This window comes from Polypterus senegalus, chromosome 10, assembly GCF_016835505.1.
Source record: "Polypterus senegalus isolate Bchr_013 chromosome 10, ASM1683550v1, whole genome shotgun sequence".
NCBI classification, from domain to species: Eukaryota; Metazoa; Chordata; class Cladistia; order Polypteriformes; family Polypteridae; genus Polypterus; species Polypterus senegalus.
Genome location: NC_053163.1, coordinates 154,171,067 through 154,187,843, shown reverse-complemented (window position 1 = coordinate 154,187,843; position 16,777 = coordinate 154,171,067). Strand labels below are relative to the sequence as shown.

The 16,777-nt window shown below is 40.6% G+C and overlaps 1 protein-coding gene across 4 annotated transcripts in view; it reads right to left on the bottom strand.

The window, feature by feature from the left end:
- Window positions 1-16,777, bottom strand: part of kdm4b (lysine (K)-specific demethylase 4B) — a 325,841-nt gene that overhangs the window by 71,869 nt on the left and 237,195 nt on the right. For all 4 annotated transcript variants that reach the window (XM_039767103.1, XM_039767104.1, XM_039767105.1 and 1 more), the window contains exon 9: window positions 5,631-5,827. In XM_039767103.1, coding sequence (XP_039623037.1) covers window positions 5,631-5,827 — 197 coding nt within the window. The remainder of the gene's footprint in view (window positions 1-5,630; window positions 5,828-16,777) is intronic.

The window sequence follows — 16,777 nt, the reverse complement described above, 5'->3', positions numbered from 1 at the left end:
TCTCCTGCTTAGGCTCGCTCTCTCTTACTTGCACACTCGCACTCTCTCTCTCGCTTGCGCTCTCGCTCTCTATCTCCACTTGCTTGCGCACTCCTGCTCTCTCACTCTCTGTCTCTCTTGCTTGCTTGCGCTCTGTCTCACTCACGCTATCTTGCGCTCTTTCTTGCTCACGCTCTCTCTCTCTCTAAACGCTTCCTATACAATCACAACGTATGTCATACACGGTGCAAAATGATTTTCGCGATTTTCTTTGTAAAAATTAGGGTGCGTGTCTTAGACGAGGGCGAGTGGTACACAAGTAAATACAGTATATATGGTAAGTCCATCAGGAAGGAAGTCAGTAAGTCTGAAAGTACAAATACATAACTCCAGTTCTCACATCCTTACACTGGCTCTCAGTTAACTTTAGGACAGATTTCAACCTTTTAAAAAAATAAACCCTTAAATGGCCAAGGCCCTGCTTACTAACTTGAGGTTATTATTACTTACAAATCACAGGGCGCATATTTAAGATCTCAAGATTTCAGGCTGCTTATGATTCCAATGTTTAATAAAACAACAGTGGGAGGTTGCGCTTTTAGTTACAGGGCCACAAAGCTGTGGAATAGTCTGCCTGCTACTATAAAAGGTGCCCCTTCAGTATTAGCTTTTAAATCAGGGAGACGACTCACGACTTCAGTTTAGCACACCTTGACTAGAGCTGCTGATAAGCTGTGCAAACTGCATCACTGTTATTAGGCATTAGTATTAAAATATAAGTAATATGATATTTATGAACTGTTACTAACCCTGCCCTATTTGGTTTGTCTTCTTGGTACCCTCATGTGACACTTGGTGCCACTGCTCTACAGCCAAGATGTGTGCCTGCCTATGGAAAGGTCACCTCAGATAAAGGACCACTGGAGTCATGGGGTAGAGGGATCCTTTCATCTAATTGGTCAGCCCAGCACTGACTCAGCTGCAGAATGGCCAAAAGGGGGAGACGGCTTGTCGGTCGAGGTCTCCTGGACTCTGACTGTGCCTGACTTATATCTGACTGCTTTTCAACAATCTGGCAGTGGTTCTACAAAAACAGTTAATGGACAGATGTTGTTGTTTGTCATTTATGTTTCTTAGTTCCTACTTTGTTTTTGATGTATGTGAATAAACTTGTGTCCTTATATGTGACAGCTCTGTATTTAGGGAGTGGTATCACCTTATCTTGCATTTTGCCTTGACAGCTGTCGTGGTGCTCACGGCCATCACTCGGTGACAAGCTGTGCAAGAACAAAGAAGTCTGTACAGTTGGACTGAATTTCTGAGGTGGCCATGACAGTTTGGCCATAGAGCTCTGTGAAGAGGATTACTTGTGTTCTGTTTTTTGTGTCATATTTACCCCATTTTTTTTTTTTAACATTCATTGCATGCCCAACCTTCCTGCAAGGGTCTCTCTCTCTCTGAATTGAACTGCCTAAGAATTCTTCCACTTTCTGCCCCCCTTTAGCGAGTTTCTTATTGTCTTCATAGACAGTCACAGCTGTTGGGCTGTCAAAAACAGGACCTGCTGAAGAAAACCTATTGAGGGACTCCTTGTGTGATTTGGGGCTTGAGAGATGTCCAACAAGCTCTTAGAGTTGTGATGCTCAGATGTCCACAAACTTTTGGCCATAAAGTATAATAAAAAAAAAAAAAAGGAAACATTATGAGGAGGAACTCTGTGATTTTCCTTTTTCAGTATAAAACTGAAATCAATTTGGTGGGGTAATATTGGGATTGATGGTTTGGGGGCTTATTGGGCTTGTAGGCTGTTGACCAATTAGCTTTGGCTTTGGCCAGTCAGCCACTCATTAGGGAAACTGACGCGGTACGCTGCCTTTGCGCTTTGCCTCAGCCTACCGCTTCACCATTTATCACATTTCCTTTACTGCAAAATAACTCATGGAAATTACTAATTTTTCAAGCCACTGGCTCACTTACTGAAGATTTACAAGAGAGAAGTAAAAAAAAGAAAAAAAAGAAAAAAAGGTTTGCTGAGTGAACACAATATTCTCATGTATGCAAATAAATAGAATAAAATAGGCTCCATTAAGTAGATGGGGGTTCATAAAAAGTTTTTGAATCCACTATCTTATTTTCCCAAGCTACGACTAATTTCGACATTTACGCGGCCCCTAAATATTTTTTTTCTTTTTGCCACCTTTAAAGACCAGTCCATCACAGGATGTCCACAAGCTGAATCCACGTTTTTTTTTTTTTTTAAATCTCTGTTGATATCTAAGCAGCCATTTCATCTGTTAAAACATTTTCCACATCCACAACATTAAGAACCCCCTGGGCTTTTAATTTAAAGTGAGAGAAGCAGGCACAGTGGCACAAAAAAGTATGTGGAAAAAAAAACTGCATTTACACCATTAACACTTCACTAAGCAAATTCTTAGGCACACCTGCTTCTCCATGCAATTATCTAATCAGCCAATCATGTGGCAGCAGCACAACACATAAAATCCTGCAGGTACAGGTGAGGAGCTTCAGTTCATGTTCACATCAAACACCAGAATGGGGTATAATGTGATGTTAGCGACCTCGATCCTGGCATGATTGGGCTGGTTTCAGCATTTCTGTAATTGTTGACATGCAGGGGATTTTCACACACAGCAGTCTCCAGAGTTTGCTCAGAAAGGTGTGAAAATCAAAAAACATCCAGTGAGTAGCAGTTCTGCGCACAGATGCGTGTTGTTGAAGAGAGCGGTCTGAGGAGAATGGCCAGACTGGTTCAAGCTGACAGTAAGTCAGATCACCACTCTACACAACTATGTTGAGCAAAAAAAAAAAAACGCACCTCAGAATGCACACCATGTTAAACCTTGTTTAAAACAAAAATCAGACTCAGAATCACTGTGACTGCTATTTTTATCATTACGATTAGTGGGTATTTTACGACATTAGAACACTCTGGATGAGAACAGGCCATTCAGCCCACCAAAGTTCGCCAGTCCTATTCACTTATTTCATCCAAAAAAAAAAACAGTTTAGAAAGTCCCTAATGTCTTACTGTCCACCACACTACTTGGTCGCTTATTCCAAGTGTCTATCGTTCTTTGTGTAAAGGAAAACTTCCTAATGTTTGTGTGAAATTTACCCTTCACAAGTTTCCAACTGTGTCTTCTTTTGCTTTAACTGTAAAGGCTCAGCTTTTTTAATCTTTCCTCATAACTCCTGTAGCCCTGAATCAGCCTTGTCACTCTTCTCTGAACCTTTTCTAGTGCTGTTATGTCCTTTTTGTAGTCTGGAGACCCAAACTGCACACAGGACTCCAGATGAGGCCTCACCAGTGTGTTATAAAGGTTGAGTAGAACCTCCTGTGACTTGTACTCCACACATCAAGGCGCTATATAACCTGAAATTCTGTTAGCCGGAAAGCACAACATGTCAAACCTTGGAGCAGATGGGCTACCAAATCAGAATCAGAATCACTTTTATTTGTTAGTACTTAACATAGAGGAATCTGACTTGGTAGACAGAAGACCACGTCATGTTCCACTGCTGAAAGCCACAAACCGTGGGCACAGGCTCACGACAACTGGGCACCTGAAGACCTTCATGGCCACAATTTACCCATCTCGTAATGATGACTTCCAGTATGATAACGCACCATGTCACAAAGCAGACAGGTGTTATGACTGTGAGTACAGGTTTCTTCAGTGGCCATCCTAGTCACCAGACCAGAATCCAACAAAACATATTTGGGGTGTGGTGGAAAGGGAGATTCACAGCTGAAAATCTGCAGTAACTGCAAGGGGCAACCATGTCAACACTGACCAGAATCTCCAAAGAGTGCTTCCAATATTCCAACATCTCATGGAATCCAAGTCAGAAAGAATTGGGCAGCAAAAGGAGGCCATAACCAGTATTAGCAGAGTGGCCCTAAGAATTTGCTCAGTGAGTATAAGTACCAATTTCCCTTAAAACATGGTCTGATCTTCATCTACAGCGGATGTAGACAGTACCCAGAACCCTTCACTTTCAGCACACTTTATGTTGTGTTGTAGATTTCATTTTAAATGAATACATTTGCCATTTTTTGCCAACCAATCTAGAACATTAGAGCAATCTGGATGAGAAGAGGCCATTCAGGCCAACAAAGCTTGCCAGTTCTATCCTCTTAATTCTTGGAAAAAAACATCTAAACTCAGTAAGCCAAAATGACAAAGTGAAAAGTGTGTCTTAAGAAGTGTTAGCAAATTTATTAAAATCAAAAACTGAAATATCTTTTTCAAAGAAGTAGTCAGTCCTTTAATTCTTTAATTTAAAGAAGCCCCTTTAGCTGCAAGTACTGCTTCAAGTCTAGACAGATGTGCAGACAGACAGATGGATATGAAAGTCACTATATCATACACAGATACATAGGAAAGGTACTATATGATAGATACACAGACAGACAGATAGATATGATAGGCACTATATAATAGATAGATAGATTGTATTGTATTGTATAGGGTGGTCCAGATCTAATTATGCAATTTTCATTACGCTAGAACATGGGCGACACGGTGGCACAGTGGTAGCGCTGCTGCCTCGTAGTTAGGAGACCCAGGTTTGCTTCCCGGGTCCTCCCCACATGGAGTCTGCATGTTCTCCCCGTGTCTGCGTGGGTTTCCTCCCACAGTCCAAAGACCTGCAGCTTAGGTGCATTGGCGATTCTAAATTGGCCCTAGTGTGTGCTTGGTGTGTGTGTGTGTTTGTGTGTGTCCTGCGGTGGGTTGGCACCCTGCCCAGGATTGGTTCCTGCCTTGTGCCCTGTGTTGGCTGGGATTGGCTCCAGCAGACCCCCCTGACCCAGTGTTCGGATTCAGCGGGTTGGAAAATGGATGGATGGATTACGCTATAACAACGTTCAACGCAGGATGTTGGAGGAATATGGACCGCCTGCAGTGCATAGGAACATGATCTCCCAAATCAACGAAATTTTGACTGGACTGGTAGCGCCAATCATCCGAAATTGTATTGTTTTCCTGCATTGCATCAAGAGTTGCATAATTAGATCTGGAGCACCCTGTATATGAAAGGCACCGATAGATAGATAGATAGATAGATAGATAGATAGATAGATAGATAGACAGACAGACAGACAGACAGATGTGTAAGGCACTTTTAGATACATAGATAAGGCTCAATATAAAAGACAGACAGACAAATAACTTTATTTGTCCTGAACTCACACAAACAAACATCATCAACCCCAATAAGAAACTGTAAAATTTGAAGGAGTATACGTGTAAATACTGCACACCATCCCTGTACCTGCTGTCTCCACCATGAAGCACACAGTCCCTTAAGTGCGTTCTTTTTAATTTACCACCCTACTAAAACTGTAAAGTCTACTGTCCCCATGCCCAAGGCACAGATATTAAAATAAAGACGCTTGTTTTGGTTGAAAATAATTAAACTTTTCATTTGGGTGTTAAAAGGAACCAAAGAAAATAAAAAGGCAAATGGAAACCCCAAGCAAAACAGCATCCACTAACCTAATCCACTAAGTGCTTCAATCATGGAAAGGCACTATATAAATGAAATGTATTAGTATTTATCATTAAGCTGACAGTGCTCAAAAAGGTGGCACCATCAGCTATCCACACGCCCTCCATACTCACCGGCGCAGCATCTTGGCTTTGATCTGAGCCCGCCTTTCCCGCCACTCCTCCAGTTCTTTGCTGGTCAGACAGGTGGGCTTCAGGTGGTCGAGCACAGTCACGTCTTTGCCTTGTTTCCACTGCTCATATCGCTCGGGTTGCAGAAAGCGGACAAACACATCCATGGAGATTTTCACCATGTCGTTTCGGCAGGTGCACTGAGAAGAAAGAAGAGAGACAGAGAGAGAGAGAGAAAAAGAGGATGAAGGGTCACTTGACTGCAGTGCTCAGAAGGGGACATTTTGGAACGAGGCACACTAGTTAGTTTAATAATGGTGCAGGGTGATGGAGCAGTAATGGTGGAGTATAGCAGTATTCACATTTTTAGACTTGAATGTACAAAAAAAATAAAGCTTGAAAAGTTCTGTGTACAATGTATTAACAAAGAATACAAAAGTTGCTTAAGAGGAGAATAAAATGGAGTCTACCCTGCTGTTTGCATTCCATCTACTTTATTTCCTAAATGGCACAGAAAGCCTCGTGTTCAATTACCGTGCACACTCTTCAGATGTGGAGGAGTAGCGGGGGAAGAGAGAACAGGGCCGAGTCGACACTCCGGTGGCCGCCTGCCTTTCCGGATTGTTAGCGAGAACCACGGCGGGACACCTCGAGCAAAGTGCACAAAGGTAACAGGAATGCTTTCACATTGTTTGGCGGCCCCTGTTGAACACCTTTCATATTTGTCTGTGCCACGACTGTTTAGATCTTGGTGGTGGAATAGACAGAATCACAGTCGGTGAAGATCGCAGATCATTACGCTGAAAGATCAAAGACCAGCATCACAACTGAAAGGGGAAAAATAAATTTGAAATCACAGGATGGGTGGGGGGAATGGCCAGGTGATATAATTAAATTGGCCAAGTTATTCAAGAAATATCTTTACCTAACAAGATTTGTGTGACACTCTAAAACAGGGGTCTCCAACTGCACACTACGCGCTATGGTGCATACATGTTTTCATTCTAACCCTTTTCTTAATTATTGACCGGTTTTTGCTGATAATTAACTCCTTTTCCCTTCATTTTAGTTAGCTTGTTTTTTAAGACTCAGTCCTCTGAATTGCTTAATTTTTTCCCTTAAATGGCACCCAAACAGAAATGCGATTTGAAGTTGATGAACCAACAGATGACCAGCTAAGTCAGGGACTCAAATGCCAGCCAATTTCACTCCAACAAGTTTGTTAATTAGAAGCCGACTCTTGTTTTAATTATACCTGTTATTAAATTCCACAGATTGTCACTGGTGCGCTCATTCTTCACAGGAGACATTTCCAGGACAGACTGTTTTCGTTTTTCTATTAGCACCGTCAAAATGTTTTGTGCACCCGAGTAGATCAGCACTAATGAACCCTTCACCTTTCTTTATTTTCAGATATTGTATGATGGCCGCTGGTCAGCTCTTGGCTCATTTTGTTTCTCATTGTTGTTTGGTTGCTAATTAAGAAAAAAAATAATTTGAGTCTTAAATAGAAAGTCAACTAAAATTAAGACAAAGGAGTTAATCAGCAGTTAAAATCTTTCACTAATGAAGAAAATGGTTACAAAACCTGCAACCACAATAGCATTCCAATCTTCTTCTTCTTTCTTCTGCTCCCGTTAGGGGTTGCCACAGCAGATCATCTTCTTCCATATCTTCCTGTCCTCTGTATCTTGTTCTGTTACACTCATCACCTTTATGATTTCTCTCACCACATCCATAAACCTTCTCTTAGGCCTTTCCTCTTCTCCTCTTCCCTGGCAGTTCTATCCTTAGCACCATTCTCTCATTATACCCACCATCTCTCCTCTGCACATCTCCAAACCAACGCAATCTCGCCTCTCTGACTTTGTCTCCCAGCCTGAGCGGACCCTCTAATGTCCTCATTTCTAATCTTGTCCATCGATGTAAATCTTAGTATAGCGCCCACAAAAACATAAAAAAAAGACTTAAGAAATGAATTTACTGGATTTTCTGGGTGAAAGTAAACACCTGGTCAGGGGGCAAGCAAAAGGTCACAAACCAAAAATCAGAATACCAGTGACAAAGTCCAAAGCAAAATCTAAAAATCTGAGGTCAGAAAAGCAGAACACAGAGTCGAAACCAAAACTAAAAGTCCCAAAACAAGTCATTAGAAAAAGAAACCACATGTTAGTTAGAATTTTGCCAAAGCTAAACTAGCGTTTCTTTTTCTTTGTTTGTTTTTTACCACATTGCCAATTTCAATAACGTTGTCTTAATAATGTTACAAGTTACGACAATCAGCAACAATTTCTACTGTTATAAACAACATGGCTGCAGCAAAGCAAAAAGAGTGCAAAATGGTAGCACTTGCAATCAAAACCTATTCCAAAATGGAGTCGAGATAATTACTATAAAGATTTTTGACAGTAGACAGTAATTACTTAATACCAAAATTTTGGAAAACTAATCTACTGGTTCCAAAACTCATTGTGAAATGGAGTCGAGATGATGTTATCAGATCGATGACAAAAAATAAATAACTGATTAACACAAAAGTGATGGAAAATTAAAAAAAACAAAACAGAAATAAAATAACATTATCATAATGACAATAAAAAAAAATTGTTGGGGAAAAAAATAAATCAATTATTACAAAAATGACCAAAAATGGTTCCAAAACCCACTTAAATAATGGAATTGAGATGATGCCTTCATACAAAAAATAAAAATACAGGCTTTAAAAAAAGAATTATTATTACAAAAATTGAACAAAAATTAAAATACAAAACACATTCCAAAACGGAGTTGGAAATAATAACAATACAATAACAATAAAAGTCAATACTGGGGGGGAAGAAGAATTTAATTAATATAGAAATTGCAGAATTAATTAATACAGAAGTTAAGGAAAATTAACCTGCAGGTTCTAAAACCCATTCCAATAATGGACTCAAAATTATGTTATTGTAATAACGATAAAAATAGTTGAAAAATGCAAGACATTAACCCAAAAATGAGAAAAAAATGAATCTACAGGTTTAAAAAAAAAGTCTAGAACATAGATATCATGGATTAGAACGCGCATACTAATTCAGTGTGAGCAGGAACACTCGGGAATAAAACTGAATAAAAAAAAAAAAATAAAGTGACGGTGCGATACGAAGAAGGCAGATTCAACAGCGTTTGTGTGTCAGCTTTTATCCCTCCAGATCAGAGAATGTCCAGTTCCATTGCCTCAAAACACCACTCACATCTAAAGTTATTCCCAGTTTCAAATAAAAACTAAAAGCGTCAGATCCCTAGGGTGGTGTATGTATGGTGATCGTGACTGAGAGAATACAAGTACGGTACTATAAATGTACACGGTCTGTTACAGACGCAAACCAAATGTATGTGTGTACTGTACAATATTAACAATAAGAGCAGTTCACTACTGAAAACAGCAAATACAGGAGACAGTCAGGATCGAACTGGGGACCCTTGATTCCATGTCGGCAAATCTTACCACTACGCCATGGAAGCTGTTGCATCGTCCTTGAACCTTTTGTGAAAGTGTTTATTTGATCTTTGGAAATCAGGCTTAACACATTATACACTTCATGTCTACATTTTGTCAATTATTACTAAAACATGAAAAACGTTTCTGTTTTAACGATGTGTTTGCATAGATCGTTGTAGACAGGGAACACACATGAAATGCATGTGTTCCAAATAACGATATAGTATTTATAAAAGGTGTCATTTTCCTTGACTTCTCACTCTATACAACTCCAAGCAACTGACACGCAGGTAAACAGACTTGAGCTGAGAAAACTGTGCGCCGGTGGGGTATGTGATAGCAGGCTGCTTGCTGTTTCCTGCTTATCAACACACTTACAGGACAATTAAGATGCTGATGGAGAGGTGCAAAGCGATTTAAGGTAGGACGGATCTACAAGTTTTTTTGTAGGCTCTGGTAATTCTAGTGTTAATACGCAAATGAAGGAAAATGAATCTGTGTGCTCTGAAAGCTTTTGCAAAATGGAGTCAAAATGACATTATCGCAAAAACAGTACAAATATAAATTGGAAAAAAAAATAAATAAAAATGAATTAAAACAAAATGACCAAAAATGAATCTCCAGGTTCCAAAATGGAACTGAGATAATATCATCATAATAAAAATACATACTTTAAAAATGAATAATAATTACAAAAACGAATAAAAATGAATATATAGTTTCCATTCCAAAATTGAGTTTGGTATTTTTCCATTCAGCCATTTTAGCTCTAGCCTGTCCTCAAGATACTGTGACACACACACACACCCATCATCAAGATATCAATATTTTCGGTATCAGGGGGCTCTAAGGACTTGTGTATACTTCACGCTCAGAATGTGTACGCACCTGCATCATGGCTGCCGTGTGTTCCCAGCGTTCATTTGATGCTTCCTCTGAGCAGGTCCTCAGAAATTAACACGATGCGTGCGGGAGTTGCAGTACCAGCAAAAAGTCGGGTTGGGGCACAGTGTGCTAAAAGTTGTAATGTGACGTCAGAGTCTCTGTTTACTATCTACATGTGACAGAAAGCCGCTTTGCGGATCCTACGAGACTGATGTACGTGCTCCGATCTTTAATGAATGGTTTGATGTGGTGAAGCAAAATGCTGACATACAAATGCATTCGCAGTGCTTTTATATTCGAGCGTCGCATATTCCCAATCGTAATGACACGATACATTTTAAAAGTCTCACATACCGTCTTCTGTGCCGTCTTTTTTTTCTAGGGCTTCCGACGGACCTGACAGCAGCGGCAAACAGCAATAGATCGGCACACAGAACACATTAAATGTATGATATTCCAGCTCTCTGCACATTTAGATTTATACTTGATATTAATTTCATGATGAAATGCATTAAAGTATGTATGTGACATTTTACAGATAAATCGTTAATTTTGTTTAAGTAATGAATACTGTGACTAATTTCACACATGGGGTGACACGGTGGCACTGCTGTCTAGCAGGGAGTCACATTGCTGGTGTTCCCTGCTTGGAGTTTGCATGTTTTCCTGCTGGGTTTCCTCAGTGTGATCCCATTTCCTTCCAAAGATATGCATATTTGGTGACACTAAAATGCCAGTGTGTGTACGTGAGTGAGGGCTTGTATTCACCTTGCGATGAGCTGATGCCTACCCAGTGATTGTTTCTGCCTTGTGCCCAATGCTTGCTGGAATGGACACATCCCTGGATTGATGGATGTCATCATTAAACATCCTTTTCAGAGATATTGCGGTAAGGTGTCATTGGAATTTAATGGGCGTTCCAGGAAATTCATAACACAGCGAAGCCGAACCTGTTCTCACCGTGATGACATCTCGCACTGTCACCTGGTGGATTCCTCCAGAGTCCTGTAAAGTATGCACGCAAGTATAAACAGCAAAACACTTGCGTAGCAGGAGTGTCCGCTGCAGTATGTGTCACATCGCATGAAGTATAAATGTCAAGATCTGTCAAAAAACCAGAGATCGATATTTTGCACCTCTACGATGGGGGAGGACGCAAAGCAAAAAAGCAATTCATTAACACAATAAATAACCAAAAATGGATCTGCAGGTTCCAAAGCCACACCCAAAACATAGTTAAGATAATGCCATCATATTAACAATAAAAAATAATGTGAAAAAAACAATTAATACACAAATCACCAATAATGAACCTCCAGTTTCCAAAACCAAATCCAAAAATAACTGAGATAACAGCATCAGGATAAAAACAAAAAACATACTTAAAGAAAATTAATGTATAGGTTCTAAAACACATTCCAAAACTGAGTTGCAACAATGTCATCATAATCACAACAATGGTAAATACTTGAAAATGCAATTTACTAGTACAAAAATGAAGAAAAGTTTTAACCTGCTGGTTCTAAAACTCATTCCAAAATCGAGTCAAAATGACATTATTGTAAAATTGATAAAAATAAATATGTGAAAAAGGCAACTGATTAATGCCAAAAAATGAAGGAAAATTAACCTGCCTGTTCTAAAACAGATTCCAAAAATAGAATCAAAATGACATTATCGTAGTAGTATAGGTAAAAATAGATGAACAAAGCAATTAATACAAAAATGACCAAAAACGAAGCTACAGGATCTAAAACCCATTCCAGAACATAGCTGAGAGAATGTCACTGTAATAACAACAAAAATAAGTGGAAAAAGTAATAAATGTATACAAAAATGGCCGATAATGGACCTCTAGTTTCTTAAAACCAATCCAAAATGGAATTTAGATAATGTCATACTAATAAAAAGAAAAATAAATACTTAAAAAAAAAAAAAAACTATTAACACAAAAAATGAATGAAAATTAATGTACAGGTTCCAAAACACTAAATCCATTAAGCTCATTCAGATCCTTCTTAAAGGTTCTCAAGGTTTCTGCTACAGCTCCATGATTTCGTAGATTGTTCCAGCTTCTCACAATTCTGAGTAAAGAAGAGCTTCGTGGCTTCAGTCCCATTTGTTCTTCCCTTCCTTCCCCATTAGTACCCGCTGTTCCTGACCTCTCCAAGATGCATGCACGTTGAACTCATCTCAGACCGAGGCATCGGCTAGTCATTCCCTGCTCTGTTTCTTCTGGTTTAGGTCTTCCAGATCTTTGTCCAGCAGTCATTCCTACTAAACGAGCCAACACACCTGACAGCACAGCTACTCTGTTTTAACTGAGGGTCCAGAACACACAACCTGAGCCCAGAGGACAGAGTATGATCACTGTCATCTAGCCCAAGGTTCTTTGTGCATTTACAGTGCATCCGGAAAGTATTCACAGCACATCACTTTTTCCACATTTTGTTATGTTACAGCCTTATTCCAAAATGGATTCAATTCATTTTTTTCCTCAGAATTCTACACACAACACCCCATAATGACAAAGTCAAAAAAGTTTACTTGAGATTTTTGCAAATTTATTAAAAATAAAAAATTTGAGAAAGCACATGTACATAAGTATTCACAGCCTTTGCCGTGAAGCTCCAAATTGAGCTCAGGTGCATCCTATCTCCCCTGATCATCCTTGAGATGTTTCTGCATCTTCATTGGAGTCCACCTGCGGTAAATTCAGTTAATTAGACATGATTTGGAAAGGCACACACCTGTCTATAGAAGGTCCCACAGTTGACAGTTCATGTCAGAGCACAAACCAAACATGAAGTCAAAGGAATTGTCTGTAGACCTCCAAGACAGGATTGTCTCGAGGCACAAATCTGGGGAAGGTTACAGAAGCATTTCTGCTGCTTTGAAGGTCCCAATGAGCACAGTGGCCTCCATCATCCGTAAGTGGAAGAAGTTCGAAACCACCAGGACTCTTCCTAGAGCTGGCCGGCCAGCTAAACTGAGCGATCGGGGGGAGAAGGGCCTTAGTCTGGGAGGTAACCAAGAACCTGATGGTCACTCTGTCAGAGCTCCAAAGGTCCTCTGTGGAGAGAGGAGAACCTTCCAGAAGGACAACCATCTCTGCAGCAATCCACCAATCAGTCCTGTATGGTAGAGTGGCCAGATGGAAGCCACTCCTTAGTAAAAGGCACATGGAAGCCTGCCTGGAGTTTGCCAAAAGGCACCTGAAGGACTCTCAGACCATGAGAAACAAAATTCTCTGGTCTGATGAGACAAAGATTGAACTCTTTGGTGTGAATGCCAGGCGTCACGTTTGGAGGAAACCAGGCACCGCTCATCACCAGGCCAATACCATCCCTACAGTGAAGCATGGTGGTAGCATCATGCTGTGGGGATGTTTTTCAGCGGCAGGAACTGGGAGACTAGTCAGGATAAAGGGAAAGATGACTGCAGCAATGCACAGAGACATCCTGGATGAAAACCTGCTCCAGAGCGCTCTTGACCTCAGACTGGGGTGACGGTTCATCTTTCAGCAGAACAACGACCCTAAGCACACAGCCAAGATATCAAAGGAATGGCTTCAGGACAACTCTGTGAATGTCCTTAAGTGGCAAAGCCACAGCCCAGACTTGAATCCGATTGAACATCTCTGGAGAGATCTTAAAATGGCTGTGCACCGACGCTTCCCATCCAACCTGATGGAGCTCGAGGGGTGCTGCAAAGAGGAATGGGCGAAACTGGCCAAGGATAGGTGTGCCAAGCTTGTGGCATCATATTCAAAAAGACTTGAGGCTGGAATTGCTGCCAAAGGTGCATCGACAAAGTATTGAGCAAAGGCTGTGAATACTTATGTACATGTGATTTCTCAGTTTTTTTATTTTTAATAAATTTGCAAAAACCTCAAGTAAACTTTTTTCACATTGTCATTATGGGGTGTTGTGTGTAGAATTCTGAGGAAATAAAATGAATTTAATCCATTTTGGAATAAGGCTGTAACATAACAAAATGTGGAAAAAGTGATGTGCTGGGAATACTTTCCGTAAGTAATCTTATGTTCAAAAATAGTGTTTGTTATGAACAGTCCAGGACTAGGCAAGAATCCCAAGACTAATTTTCAGTGCAGATTCTGATCAGGCAGGCTGTTCCTCCCAACCATACCAGTGGTGCGTCTTGTCTCCTCCCCTGTTTTTGATATTCATGGACAGGATATCAAGGCGCAGCCGAGGTTTGGAGGGTATCCAGTTTCACAGCCTTCAGGTTTATCAGTGCTATCTGCAGATGATGATGTCTTCTTGGGCTCATCAGATTACAGTCGTTTGTAGCAGAGTGGTGATATGGCTGGGATTCGTCGTCATCATCAATCCTTTATCAGTCAAATGGTTGAGGCTGCCCTCAGAGCCAGTGTGCTACTGTAGGTGCTGATGGGTTTTGGACATACCTCACAAGTCACTTCCAGCTGGCTCCATATTGTGCTATCACCTTGGCCTCTATTAGGATTAATGTCTCTCAACTCTTAAGGAAAAAAGAGTGACTGCAGGTAAAGGGTAAGAATCTACCCCAAGTGGACACATTCAAGAACCTTAAGGTCACGTTCATGAGTGAAGCTAGAGGTGATAGAATGAGCAAAGAATTGGGAGCAATTTTAGTTGTGCTGTATTGGATCACGGTGGGGAAACAAGAGCCAAGTCTGCAGACAAATTTACAAGTCAGTTTACATCCCCAAACTCACCAGTGGTCACAAATTTTTGAAGACAGAAAAGGGTAAGCACCTGCCTCAAGTGGACACATACAAGTACCTTGGATTCTTGTTTACAAAAGAGGTTAGAGGTGATAGTTATGAGTGACCAATGAGTTGCTGTGAGGACAACGGTTTAACTGACATTACATTGGACCAGGATAGTGATGAAGCAGTTGACTTTTGGGGTCAGTCTACATCCCTGTCCTCACACCTATGGTCACAAGTTCTGGGTAGTGACTAGAAAAATAAGGTCTTGAAAACAAGGGGACAAAATTAAGTCTTTGTGTATGTTTACTAGGCTCACTACCCTTGACAGGGTGAAGACATTGGAAATACATGAGCACCTTAGAGCACCATTTCTCATCAACTAGGTCATGACCCACATTTTGGATTTCGGGTTACCACCACTGGGCTGCGAGTTGCAGCTGTGACGATCTCATTCAATTACATTCTATCGATCGTGCGCATTTTATAAAGAGGTACATGACCTCCAACCCCTACTCTGAAAATCTTGCTTGATTGTCCAAGGAGGAACACAACTCCAGCTCCCACACACCTGACAATCATAACTGATTTGTCAGGGCAAAGGTGAAAGATGCTGCTATGGTAAAAAGTGGGGGCATGACACCAAAAAGGTTAAAAAACGCCGTTAAGTTAAAGAGACAACATAACTGCTGCTTCTCCAGATTGAGAGGGGCCAGTTGAAGTTGGTCTGAGCATGTTTACAGAATGTCAAGCACCCCAATAGGTTGATGTACTAAGTAAATTACTCTAAAAGAAGACCCACGAGATGCTGTGGGTGGGGTAGGAGAGGATTATTTAACTTGGACGGGCTGGTAGGTGTTGTCAGGGAGAGAGTAGCCTGGGATGTTCAGATCAGCAAACTGCCAGCATAACCTGTTATAAGAAAGAGTGGAGTAAAATGAAGCAATAAGTCACAGTGACTTTAAGAAAATCACAATGTGCTCTTGGCTAAACTGATGTTAAACTTTTGGGGTCCTTTAGAAAAAGGAATCTCTGTCGAACCTTAAAACTTATATTTTTCAATGTCCTCTGCCAAGTAGAAAGCATCGTTTTCAGATTTCATGGAGCAAGCCCTATTCGTCACTGAAATGGAGGATAATATCTAGAATATAGGTTCATTTTTGAAATTAAAATCAAACAATATTTAATTTTGAAATGTTTAACCTGGCCAGTTGTTGCTTGGGCCCAATTATCACCCTACTAATATCAATACCTACTACTAGATCAGATGAGAATTTTTTGGGGGGGCTGATGTGGACTATCGAATTTGCATCAGTCTTCTGGAAGGAAGACAAGTTCTAGAAGCATTAGCACCTTTTACAATTCAAGGAAGACACACAGGGTAAATCCAGACGTCCGAGATGAAAGGCCAGGGAAGAAATGGAGGCTGGTGTCTGAGATGAAAAACCATGAACAGACCCCCCTACTCATCCAAGAGGTGTGGTAAGGACTGGATAAATCGATGTTTGCAGAAGCCCACTGTGTTTCTCTGCTGCTGTATTAAGGCTGACATCACATTCATTGAGTGGTCATGCGGTGTCTCTGCTATTCCACATTGGACCAGAGACCACTCAACATACTAAGACAGGGAGCCACCAGGTAGCCCAAGCAAGTAAGGTGAACTTGATTATTATCCAGGTTGTATTGGTATTATTGCTACACTCATTATATTTTGCTTATATTCTGGGCACAACGTAAGTTCATTTATGAGTACATTTTGCAGCTTCCTCTCCTGCCTGGGGTTACAGAGGTTTAAAAAGGGGGCACAGTATTGAATTCCAATAGCAGTCAACCGTTACCGTGACCAGGCTGTAAATAATAAAGGTACAAGGATTACAGATGAGATTTGGAGCATTCTGCTCAGGGCTGTATAGAGAATAGGGTCACTACTACAACAAATCAGGCCCTAACAGATATAACCATAATCAAGAAATGTCCTTGGTAGAACTGAGCCAGCCTTATGCACTCAACAACATCAAAGTGTGTTATTTTAGGAGCTACTGCAAAAACACAGCAAAAAAAAAAACAAAA